This window comes from Salvelinus namaycush, chromosome 31, assembly GCF_016432855.1.
Source record: "Salvelinus namaycush isolate Seneca chromosome 31, SaNama_1.0, whole genome shotgun sequence".
NCBI classification, from domain to species: Eukaryota; Metazoa; Chordata; class Actinopteri; order Salmoniformes; family Salmonidae; genus Salvelinus; species Salvelinus namaycush.
In genome coordinates this window covers 34,997,739-35,011,495 of record NC_052337.1, presented here as the reverse complement: position 1 = coordinate 35,011,495, position 13,757 = coordinate 34,997,739, and the positions used below count along the sequence as shown (strand labels likewise).

The window sequence follows — 13,757 nt, the reverse complement described above, 5'->3', positions numbered from 1 at the left end:
TATCTGAACCACAGGACACATTTCACCTGGAGGATGATGGGAGGTCAGATATGATGTTTGGATTCATTCTGAGAGCCGTTGTCTTACTACCTTCTTACTACCATCCTCTATCGGATGGAAAACAGTCAATGTTTACTACTGATATCATAGAGCCAAGACAAACCATGGAAGACAGTTATGTAATAGACAGACAGACAGAGAGAGAGCGAGAGACAGAGAGAGAGAGAGAGAGAGACAGATGTTGTGAAAGAGAGGGAGAGCTCTGTGGTGAAAGTGGTTTAGTGAAAGTGTTGTATTGTCCATTATGTTGTTCATATGGACTGAGTCAGGTCTGCTTCTCTCTTTTGTCCCAGGCATGTCAGGCATAGACAACATGGACCGAGGTTTCTTCCGGAAGGTGGATGTGCCAGACCACGCTCATTACATCGTGGCCTGCTTTGTCGTGGTGATTGGAGCGGTAGGGGTCGGTGGGAACGCCCTGGTGATGTACGCCTTCTTCAGGTAGGCCACAGTACCCGAGGGAAGAGGGGAATGAAGGAGGGAATATCACCTGTTGGAGGGGAGAGAGCAAGTGTTTCTAGTCTGGGTACCAGTCTGTTTCTGCTCTCTTCCAGACTGGCACCCAGGCTGAAGTATTTACATTTTTCTCCTCTAAACCTGTTCTTATTTGATTCACCAAAGTAATTACGAAGTGTTTATTACAGGATAGATTTTACCATGCAAGGTATTTAAAGAGGATATTTGAAAATTTGAAGATCTTTGTCGGAACAGGCATGAGAATAGGCATCATCGCAGATTTTCACACCCTTTGGTTTTAGCTCTCAGATTTGTCCTCACATGCCTGTTCTTTGTGCAATCCTGTCCGTTTAAATTCCTCAAAACTGTTTGTGTTCAGCTCTTCAGTAAGGGGCCGATTCAGACGTAGGAAATCTATGCATTTTTTACCATTTTGATTTAAGCACTTCTCAGTAGTTGGTACTCAGACTTACCTTATACAAGTACGTTATGGGCTATGCAGGTGTGGCTCCCTTGCATGCACTGAATAAACGTAATTCAACTGCTGAAAATCCTCCCACTTGCTGGCCAACAGATTTTCTGGTGGAGTTTTCATTCAATAGGGTCTCCAGTACATTTATCTAAATCCATCCCTTTAAATACGGTGTACCTTTAATTTGAATTTGACAGACTCATTAGAATACCGTATATGGAGAGAATGGGTTCAGAATATTAGGGATCAATGAAATAAAGCCATCTAAATACATTCATATTTGTCTCCTTTTCAGCACCAATTACTACATTTAAAAATACTCTGATCTTGTACATTATTTAGGGTAAGGAAAGTATTTATGAATCATGCAAAGTAGGGTTGGAGAGCCTTTGCTCGTGAAATATATTGGTTAATCAAAAATATGGTGGTTTGATTCATCCTGAAAGTTGCCATATTCAACTGTTCAACCCATTAAACATTGGACGATGAGAAAAGTGTACAGTAGAGGTTGAATAATAGTCCTACAGACGGGTTGGTTTTTTGGCAACAAAACCGATGCGAGTGCAACCATGGAGCAAAATAGACGGGGTTGGCTTAGATTTGTTGACAACAGGTAAACTATATTTCATCTCCAATGTTTATTGAAAACATAAATATATTTCCACAATGAGTACTTGTCTCTCTAATACATCATTACTGCTGTTGGTTAGATAGCTAGCACATTTTTGGCCATATTAGCATTGACATGAAATCAGTCAAAACACCTCAAAACAAGACATGGTATCAAGAACAAGATGAAACCAGCTGAAACGAGTCACTTACAATTCCCCACATGGCAGTTTCTTGTCATTGTGGCTAGCTATTTGACTATCCAGAATCACAACAACTTGTGGACTTCTGCTCCATAGAAGCGAACTGTAACGGAATTCCTCCTCCTCTTCATCCGAAGAGGAGGAGCAGGGATTGAACCAAAAATGCAGCGTCGTGATATGACATGATTTATTAAAGTAAAGACGAAAAAACACGAAAACACTTTAACAAACTACAAAACAACAAACGACGTAGACGCACCTGAACATAAGAACTTTCATGACACGAAGAACGCATGAAACAGGAACAGACTACATAAACCGAACGAACGAACAAACAAACCGAAACAGTCCCGTGTGGCGTAACATACACAGACACTGACACAGGAGACAACCACCCACAACAATCAATGTGAAAACACCTACCTTAATATGGCTCTCAATCAGAGGAAATGAAAACCACCTGCCTCTAATTGAGAACCATATCAGGTCACCCTTTACCAACATAGAAACACATAACATAGACTGCCCACCCAAACTCACGCCCTGACCGTCAAACACATACAAAATAACAGAAAACCGGTCAGGAACGTGACATAACCCCCCCCCTCAAGGTGCGTACTCCGAACGCACCACCAAAAGTCTAGGGGAGGGTCTGGGTGGGCGTCTGACCACGGTGGTGGCTCAGGCTCTGGGCGAGGTCCCCACCCCACCATAGTCAATCCCAGCTTACGTCTCCCCATTAGAATGACCACCCTCATTTTACACCCACTTAATTTAAAGGGTAACCTTAAGATAAGGGGCAGCACCGGGACAAGGGGCAGCACCGGGATAAGGTAGAGATAGCTCAGGACAGAGAGGTACGTCAGGATAGAGAGGTAGCTCAGGATAGAGGGGCAACTCCAGGCTGAAGGGCAGCTCCGGACAGAGAGACAGCTCTGGACTGAGGGGCAGTTCTGGATAAATGGCAGCTCTGGGCTGAGGGGCAGCTCATGACTGGCTGACGGCTCTGGACGCTCATGGCTGGCTGACGGCTCTGGACGCTCATGGCTGGCTGACGGCTCTGGACGCTCATGGCTGGCTGACGGCTCTGGACGCTCATGGCTGGCTGACGGCTCTGGACGCTCATGGCTGGCTGACGGCTCTGGACGCTCATGGCTGGCTGACGGCTCGGGACGCTCATGGCTGGCTGACGGCTCTGGACGCTCATGGCTCACTGGCGGCTCTGGACGCTCATGGCTCACTGGCGGCTCTGGCAGATCCTGTCTGGTTGGCGGCTCTGGCAGATCCTGTCTGGTTGGCGGCTCTGGCAGATCCTGTCTGGTTGGCGGCTCTGGCAGATCCTGTCTGGTTGGCGGCTCTGGCAGATCCTGTCTGGTTGGCGGCTCTGGCAGATCCTGTCTGGTTGGCGGCTCTGGCAGATCCTGTCTGGTTGGCGGCTCTGGCAGATCCTGTCTGGTTGGCGGCTCTGGCAGATCCTGTCTGACGAATGGCTCTAGCGGCTCCTGACTGACGAACGGCTCTGACGGCTCGGGACAGACGGGCGGCTCTAATGGCTCGGGACAGACGGATGGCTCAGACGGCACTGGGCAGACGGATGGCTCAGACGGCACTGGGCAGACGGATGGCTCAGATGGCGCTGGGGAGACGGATGGCTCAGATGGCGCTGGGGAGACGGATGGCTCAGATGGCGCTGGGGAGACGGATGGCTCAGATGGCGCTGGGGAGACGGATGGCTCTGGCCGGATAAGGCGCACTGTAGACCTGGTGCGTGGTGCCGGAACTGGAGGCACCGGGCTAAGGACACGCACCTTCAGGCTAGTGCGGGGAGCAGGGACAGGGCACACTGAATTCTCAAAGCGTACCTTGGGCCTGGTGCGTGGTACCGGAACTGGTGGTACCGGGCTGAGGGCACGCACATCAGGACGAGTACGGGGAGAAGGAACAGTGTGTACAGGGCTCTGGAGACGCACAGGTGGCTTAGTGCGTGGTGCCGGAACTGGAGGCACTGGGCTGGAGACACGCACCATAGGGAGAGTGCGTGGAGGAGGAACAGGGCTCTGGAAACGCACTGGAAGCCTGGTGCGTGGTGTAGGCACTGGTGGTACTGGGCTGGGGCGGGGAGGTGGCGCCGGAAATACCGGACCGTGCAGGCGTACTGGCTCCCTTGAGCATTGAGCCTGCCCAACCTTACCTGGTTGAATGCTCCCCGTCGCCCGACCAGTGCGGGGAGGTGGAATAACCCGCACCGGGCTATGTAGGCGAACCGGGGACACCATGCGTAAGGCTGGTGCCATGTAAGCCGGCCCAAAGAGACGTACTGGTGGCCAGATATGTAGAGCCGGCTTCATGGCACTTGGCTCAATGCTCAATCTAGCCCTACCAGTGCGGGGAGGTGGAATAACCCGCACCGGGCTATGCACACGTACAGGAGACACCGTGCGCTCTACTGCGTAACACGGTGTCTGCCCGTACTCCCGCTCTCCACGGTTAGCCTGGGAAGTGGGCGCAGGTCTCCTACCTGCCAGTGGCCCACTACCTCTTAGCCCCCCCCCAAGAAATTTTTGGGGTTTCTTCTCGGGCTTCCTTGCTAGCCACATACCTTCATATCTCCGGTCTTGAGCTTGATTCTCCGGCTTCCAGCCACGTCTCCTTGCTGCCTCCTCATATCGCCGCCTCTCTGCTTTCGCTGCCTCCAGCTCAGCTTTGGGACGGCGATATTCTCCCGGCTGTGCCCATGGACCTTTTCCGTCCAATATTTCCTCCCAACTCCAATAATCCTGTGTAGCAGGCCACTGCTCGAATTCACGCTGCTTGGTTCTGGTGAGGTGGGTGGTTCTGTAACGGAATTCCTCCTCCTCTTCATCCGAAGAGGAGGAGCAGGGATTGAACCAAAATGCAGCGTCGTGATATGACATGATTTATTAAAGTAAAGACGAAAAAACACGAAAACACTTTAACAAACTACAAAACAACAAACGACGTAGACGCACCTGAACATAAGAACTTACATGACACGAAGAACGCATGAAACAGGAACAGACTACATAAACCGAACGAACGAACAAACAAACCGAAACAGTCCCGTGTGGCGTAACATACACAGACACTGACACAGGAGACAACCACCCACAACAATCAATGTGAAAACACCTACCTTAATATGGCTCTCAATCAGAGGAAATGAAAACCACCTGCCTCTAATTGAGAACCATATCAGGTCACCCTTTACCAACATAGAAACACATAACATAGACTGCCCACCCAAACTCACGCCCTGACCGTCAAACACATACAAAATAACAGAAAACCGGTCAGGAACGTGACACGAACTCATTGCTTTCGTGACGTTGTCAGCCAACTTATCTATAAATGTACCCTTATAATCCTCACTAATCATGGAACTGTGATGACAAGGGTCCAGTCGTTGTGAACTGTGCACTAGGCTCCAGGTTTAAACTGCTATGTGTGGTCTTGGTTCCATAATGACTCAAATAGGCTACATGTCCCAAACGTTAACCTAATATGATCCACTATTACTAGCGACTCTGACGAACAACCACACAGACCCCAGCTAGTACAGTGGATCTGGGCCGATTCCGGCTGAGAGTCGGGGCACTCGGTTGAGAGTCAGACTCGGCCGACGTCATGTGTCCCGAGTCTGGGCCGCCTTAGGCAGTATTACTTATGGGTAGGATGCGGGATTGAGCTCGGGCCGATTCCGGTGTGAGTTATCTGGCCCAAATGTATTACTTGGGGCTTGGGCCGATGGGTGCTACTCTCTGGCAGATGATTACACGGGCTGCTTTATATAACATTTCATTATTTATTTATTTTCACATATTTTCACATATTTTCTGTGATCAAAAAATACAATAAACATTTAAATTAAATTCTTTAACAGTCCTGTTTAAGTAGTATTTTATTATTTTGATACTTTGTGCAAGGCATTAAAGACTTTGTGGATGGAGCCCCCCGAGTGACTCAGCGGTCTCAGATACTGTATCGCAGTGCAAACTGCGTTGCTATAGATGCTAGTTCGATACCCATGCCAGCCGCGACCAGGAGATGCATGAGGCGACGCACAATTGGCCCAGCGTCGTCCGAGTTAGGGGAGAGATTGGCCGGTCGGGATGTCCTTGTCCCATCGTGCTGTAGCGACTCCTGTGGCGGGCCAGGTGCATGCACGCTGACACGGTCACCAAGTGTACAGTGTTTCCTCCGACATCATTTTTTTGGGGGTGGATGGGTATAATATGTATGCATAAAATGTATAATAGTAATATTTAAAATGACTAAATCTGGTAATTTTGTATGCATTTATTTAAATTAGCATCGGGCTGCTTCTGGGATGATTCTGGTAAGATGCCGGCAAAGTCGGCTGCATTCCGGTCGATGGAAACTGCTCGATGTACTTGGGCCGATTCATTTTGTCATTCATTTTGATTCTGTGCCGAGTCCGACACCTGATTCCGGGCCAATTTAACAAATTCCACACCTCGGGAGAGGGCCGCTTCTGGGTCGATTCCTCATTGCTATCTGGGACATGACAGAAGAAAGAAAGTAATCTAATGATGTAATGCAAAAAAATGTGGCTACAAATTGAAGGACACTAAGACTAAAGGGACCATTATTATGTATGTGGGTATTACTGACAGTGGCTTCCAATAGTGACGAATATTTCATATGAAAAAAGAAAAGCCTGGGAATATAATTAAAACATCCTAGACAGTATAAATCAACTCGGTAGGTTCCGTGCTATGGTCAGTGCACACAGATTTCCATAAGATATAGCCTCGGCTTGGGTCTTTGAATTTCACTCCCCAAAATTATGAAGCCGTAGGCCTAGAATTAAAAACGATTTATATTTCACTGTGGAAAAAAGGCTGAAATATCTGTCATGTTTACATGCTTTTCATTATGCTGAAATCTGTTTCCAGCATTCATAAGGTAAAATGGATCCAAAACATTTGTCATTTATAGAACAAGTCAAAAGTTTGGACACACCTACTCATTCAAGGGTTTTTCTTTATTTTTACTATGTTCTACATTGTTAAATAATAGTGAAGACATCAAAACTATGAAATAACACACATGGAATCATGTAGTAATCAAAAATCTAAATATATTTTTGATTTTTGATTTTCAAAGTAGCCACCCTTTGCCTTGATGACAACTTTACACACTCTTGGAATCTTAACCAGCTTCACCTGGAATGCTTGTCCAACAGTCTTGAAAGAGTTCCCACATATGCTGAGCACTTGTTGGCTGCTTTTCCTTCACTCTGCGGTCCAACTCATCTCAAACCATCTCAATTGGGTTGAGGTTGGGTGATTTTGGAGGCCAGGTCATCTGATGCAGCACTCCATCACTTTACTTATTGGCTTCACGGTGAGAACCACACATGTCTTAAAGTAATGATGGACTGTCACTTTTCTTTGCTTATTTGAGCTGTTCTTGCCATTATGGACTTGGTCTTTTACCAAATATGACTATCTTCTGTATACCACCCCTACCTTGTCACAACACAACTGATTGGCTCTAACACATTAAAAAGGAAATAAATTCCACAAATTAACTTTTAACATGGCATACTTGTTAATTGAAATGTATTCCAGGTGACTACCTCATGAAGCTGGTTGAGAGAATGCCAAGAGAGTGCAAAGCTGTCATCAAGGTAAAGGGTGGCTACTTTGAAGAATCTCAAATATAAAATATATTTTTATATATTTAACACCTTTTTGGTTACTACATGATTCCATATGTGTTATTTCATAGTTTTGTTGTCTTCACTATTATTCTACAATGTAGAACATAGTAAGAATAAAGAAAAACCCTTGAATGAATAGGTGTGTCCAAACTTTTGACTGGTACTGTATATTTATACTGAACAAAAATATAAGCTCAACATGTAAAGTGTTGGTCCCATGTTTCATGAGTTGAAAAAAAAAGAAGAGCTTATTTCTGTAAAGTTTTGAGCACAAATTTGTTAAAATCACTGTTAGTGGGCATTTCTCCTTTGCCAAGATAATCCATCCGACTGACATGTGTAGCATATCAAGAAGCTGATTAAACTGCCTGATACTTACACAGGTGCACCTTGTGCTGGGGACAATTAAAGGCCACTCTAAAATGTGCAGTTTTGTCACATAACACAATGCCACAGATTTTGTGGGAGTGTGCAATTTGCTTGCTGACTGCAGGAATGTCCACCAGAGCTGTTGCCAGATAATTAAATGTTAATTTATCTACCGTAAGCTGCCTCCAATGTCATTTTAGAGAATTTAGCAGTACGTCCAACGGCCTCACAACCGCAGGCCACGTGTAACCACGCCAGCCCAGGACCTCCACATCCGGCTTCTTACCCGCAGGATTGTCTGAGACCAACCACCCGGACAGCTGATGAAACTGTGGGTTAGCAGAACTGAAGAATTTCTGCACAAACTGTCAGAAACCATCTCAGTGAAGCTCATCCGTGTGCTCGTCGTCCTCACCAGGGTCTTGACCTGACTGCAGTTTTGCATCGTAACCGACTTCAGTGGGGAAATATTCACCTTCGATGGCCACTGGCACGCTGGAGAAGTTTGCTCTTCACAGATGAATCCCGGTTTCAACTGAGGACAGCATGTATGGCGTCGTGTGCGCAAGTGGTTTGCTGATGTCAGAATTGTGAACAGAGTGCCCCATGGTGGCGGTTGGGTTATGGCATAGACAGGCATGAGCTATGGACAACGATCAATTGCATTTTATCAAGGGCAATTTGAATGCACAGAGATACCGTGACGAGATCCTGAGGCCCATTGTCATGCCATTCATCCACTGCCATGACCTCATGTTTCAGCAGGATAATGCACAATGTCGCAAGGATCTGTACACAATTCCTGGAAGCTGAAAATGTCCCAGTTCTTCCATGGCCTGAATACTCACAAGATATTTCACCCATTGAGCATGTTTGGGATGCTCTGGATCAACATGTACGACAGCATGTTCTAGTTCCCGCTAATATCCAGCAACTTCGCACAGCCATTGAAGAGGAGTGGGGCAACATTCCACAGGCAAAAAATCAACAGCCTGATCAACTCTCTGCGAAGGAGATGTGTTGCACTGCATAAGGCAAATGGTGGTCACACCAGATACTGACTGGTTTTCTGATCCACGCCACTACTTTTTTAAAAAGATATCTGTGACCAACAGATACATATCTGTATTCCCAGTCATGTGAAGTCCATCGTTTAGGGTCTAATGCATTTATTACAATTGACTGATTTCCTTATATGAACTGTAACTCAGTAAAATCTTTGAAATTGTTGCATGTTGCGTTAATATTTTTGTTCAGTGTACAATCCCCTTATACAAACAGATGACTTATTTACCTAGCTTTTATCAATAGCTGTTACAAATGTACAAAATACAGTGCATGGAGAATGGTGTTATTTTTATCCGAAAAAATCTAGTTTATGTTTGTCCACTTGGAACTGATAAGTTGCTCGACCTTATTCATGTTTTCCTTGCATGTAACGGTGGTGTAATTATGAGGGAATTAAGTTAAAGTCAAAATACGCGTATCTGTAGACACCTCTGCCACACCTACATTTCTGTGATCTCCACCCCAAATGTATAACTGGCTGGCACATGCATTTCCTCATGCTTACATTCAAGGTCAGAATATGCATAGAGAGAAAGTTTATTTTTATTTTTATTAACTAGGCAAGTCAAGGATCGGCGTTCCGTCAACGGGACAGTTGTAAATCAGGCAGCGTGTTATTTTCAAGATCGCAGATTTTAGAGAAACAACACGTCGGTACATATAAGTGTCTTATATCAGCTGAAAGCTTACATTCTTGTTAATATAACTGCACTGTTCAATTTACAGTAGCTATTACTGCGAAAACAATGCCATGCTATTGTTTGAGGAGAGCTCCTAACAACAAAACCCTTTTTTCAACGCGAAAGGTATGATAAATGTGTACTTACATTCTGAAATTTTGTATTTTGATTTTGTATTTCCACTTGTTCAATTTGTAAAGAAAGGAATCTGTGAAAATCTCACCCTAAACGTTGTTTGAACGAGTCAAATCACATTCGTATCTATTCCTCATGGATCCTAGAAGGTAACAAGACTTCACTATTTCATTAGGGATGTAGTATAGCCTATAAGACACCATATTTGATCAGAGAGCGACGACTTCATGGCACGACGATGACGCGGGCGGCCATCACTTGAACGGCTGTATCTTTGTATAAGCACCAATCGGGGTCAAACAAAGCTAGCTAGATAGCCAATGAGCTGGGCTTTACGGAAGTATCTGGAAACCATGTATATGTTGTAAAATGTAGGTACTAACCTTGTACGACAGCATGCCTTTTCATTTTGGACAAAAATTATAAGGATATTCAGAGTTATGAAGTTATGAAAACTGGTTGTTTCGCAAATGTTGAACTTATAATATGGTTACTAATACTTGGAGAGCTAAATCAAAGAACCAAGTGTACAGATTTGACGATATTCTTGCAGAAAAATGGAATATGAATGCGAATGTCTCCTTCACGATTTGCCCAAATGTCCCTGGGGACTTCAAACTAAAAGTATTGTAGGTCAATCATTCTTCAAGTTATCCATCTGAAACTTTGCACATACACTGATGCCATCTTGTGGACACTATCGGAATTACAACCAGAGTGATAGCTAGAACTATGACCTTTCCCTTGCATTTCAAAGATGGGGATAGAAAAAGACTGGTTGTTTTTTTCTTTGTATTTTCTTCTACCAGATCTAGTGTGTTATACTCTCCTACATTCAATTCACATTTCTACAAACTTCAAAGTGTTTGCTTTCAAATCGTACCAAGAATATGCATTTCTTGCTTCAGGGCCTGAGCTACAGGCAGTTAGATTTGGGGATGTTATTTTAGGTGAAAATTTAAAAAAGTGTGCTTTTAAAAAAAATATTAAGAACAAATTCTTATTTACAATGACAGCCTACCCTGGCCAAACCCGGACGACGCTGGGCCAATTGTGCGCTGCCCTATGGGCCTCTAGCACTGAGATGCAGACCGCTGTGCCACTCGGGAGCCCAATAAAAAGGGAATTGACTACCATTTACACGCGTGTAACATGGGTCTGAATTCCCCTCTAATAGAGTAGTCACTTTTCATAAATCACTGGACCTGGTTCATCATTGGCCAACTGAGTGAAAGTGAATCTCAACGCTTGCAGCAGGGTGACAGGTGTTGTTTTTTCATGTTTGATTGAACAATATGAAGAGTGGTGGTGGTGTGCTCTTGAGTGTTACGTGTTTTGACATGGTATTGTTCTGACACCAATACTTATTTTCGCTGGTGCTAGGAGCGACAGAACGAAGCGTGCTAATGATGGGTGACAGACAGTGGGCACGCATTGTCCTGCTAGTTCTTATCCCTAAACTCAAATCAGGAAGTGTTTTATAATTGGTGTGGATTCATACTTGCCTGACGACTCACACGGAATTCTTCCGCTGCTCTATCGATCGCTACACACTTCAGTCTGAATCTGCCATCTTTTAAGTCATTTGTGGTGATGAGAGGAATTGTACAAAACAAAGTCATCAGCGATTGGATCATCTATAACCAATCAGAGTATGACAAAGCCATTGAGGAATTAACCCAAACATGTATTTTTTATTAACAAATATCAACAAACAAAAGAGGATTAGTCACATGCAAACTATTTACATTGCCAGGAATTCTAAACAAACATTTACATTTACATTGCCTTTGTTTTTCATTTTAGTTAAAGTAGTGCCATATTGTTTAAATTCATTTATAAAGTGAAGAAAGTTAAGTTTTGTTTTAGACCATTTGCATTTGTGAATATGAAAATGTATCTAGTATTATTAGCAGTTGAATTAAATATACTACATCTTTATCAATGTCAGAATTTCTGAAATAAATCATTATATCAAAGCCATTAAATTGTACAACTGGTCCTATTTTTTTTGTAACAAAATGATGTATGTCAATCCCAAAAACATTCTACTATAAAACACAGGCAAAAAACAAAAAAATAAATCAACAAACACTGGGGCCCCGTGTGGCTCAGTTGGTAGAGCATGGCGCTTGCAACGCCAGGGTTGTGGGTTCGATTCCCACGGGGGGCCAGTACAAAAAAAAAAAAGTATGAAGGAATGCACTTGTAAGTCGCTCTGGATAAGAGCGTCTGCTAAATGACTTAAATGTAAATGTAAACATAAGAAAACTATCATCAAAGATGAGGTCATTATAGTCAATCATATCTAAGATCAACCTGATGTTATTACTAATGTGTCGACCATGCATAAAACCAGATTGTTCTTCATCAATTATATGATGCAAGCCTTGTTTCAACCTCTTAGCAAATACAAGGGCAAATAATTTCCCATCATTATTCAACAGACTAATGGGTCTCCAGTTGTCTATGTAAAGACTATCCTTATTAGGTTTGGGAATCGAATTAACCTAATGTAGCAGGCGTTTTTTTCTTCCTGGTCCTGACAAGAAAAAATGTAACTGTCCGAGGATGTTTTCTGCACTGTTCAACCAATCCAGTAAATGTGGAGGAGGAGTTAATGTCTTAATGCAGCCTTGTTAATGTCCAAAAGTGGAAGTCGCATCACATGCTTTCTTTCCGGTAATTTTCAAAACGTCGCTTTACCCACGTGTGTTCTGGCTCTGTCCCAACCCATCAGGTTCTGGGACTAATCAGACGATCCGAATGTGTTCTAATTCTAGAAGGATCGGGGAGGAAGTAAAATCCAGACTCATTGCGGAGAAGAAATAAAGGTTTGAGGGCGTGGTGTGGCGTTTGGCTGGAGCAATGAGTCTGGGTAGCAGGGTTGGGTCGGTTACTTTCTAAATGTCATTGGTTATAGTCATTTTTATTTTATACCTTTATTTAACTAGGGAAGCCAGTTAAGAACAAATTCTTATTTACAATGACTAACCCGGCCAAACCCTAACCCGGACGGCGCTGGGCAAATTGTTGTGATACAGCCTGGAATCGAATCAGGGTCTGTAGTGACGCCTCGTGCACTGACATGCAGTGCCTTAGGTAACTCCCGATTGGCACAGCGGTCTGTCTGAAATTGTAATCAGTTACGTAACTTTGATTACTCAAAAGTAATCTGATTACTTTCCCCTTCATCCGAACAAGACAAAAAGGATCCAATAAAAGCATTTGGTCTACATCCTAGTGGTCTCTGACTTTTGGTCAGACTCGCTCAGGTGGAACAAACTTAAACTTTCACTTTTTTTGAATGATGACTTAAATGTCTATAGCTAGGTTGGAATTACATTTGCAGACAGATTTTTGTGCAAATATTCAAAAAGCTGCATAAAAACAATATGCGCATTTTCCCACAAGAGATGTGCTTCCATCAAATTTACTTGTTTTGGATAAAAAGCTCTGCGTGATACCGTAATGCGCATAAAAATGTACTTTTGCAGTTAAATTCCCATTTACCGAATTAAAAAAATAGAATTTAAATGGTTCTCCAATTTAAATTACAGAAATTTGCATCTGATCTAAGAGTGCAGATATCTTTTCTCTTCCACTTAGGTATGGCATACCTATGATAGTCATATGCACAGACTACTTATTTGAATGCTTAAAAAATGTGTGATCCACTTTGTTTGGTTGATAGCTCTACAGTGATATCCCATTCTAATACGTTTTTTATTTCTACCTGAGCGCTCCCAGACGCTTAACAATTACAAGCATACTCATAACACGATGCAGCCACCACTATACTTGAAAATATGGAGCGTGGTACTCAGTCATGTGTTTTATTGGATTTGCCCAAAACCAGGAACTAGAAAAAAGTCCCCCAGAGAACGTTCCCTTGGGACCATAATGCGATGTCCTAAGGACTAGTAAAATTAACATCCTAGAAAAGATCCATACATGGTCCTCTATGACGTCCTGGGAACTAGACAAAGGGCCCCCAG

The 13,757-nt window shown here is 43.8% G+C and overlaps 1 protein-coding gene across 1 annotated transcript in view; it reads left to right on the top strand.

Annotated features, from left to right (window-relative positions):
• The first annotated feature begins 373 nt into the window (after positions 1-373).
• opn4xa (opsin 4xa) overlaps positions 374-13,757 on the top strand; it is a 45,706-nt gene continuing 32,322 nt past the window's right edge. The window contains exon 1 of the mRNA XM_038971000.1: positions 374-501. Within this exon, the coding sequence (XP_038826928.1) occupies positions 374-501 (128 nt within the window). The remainder of the gene's footprint in view (positions 502-13,757) is intronic.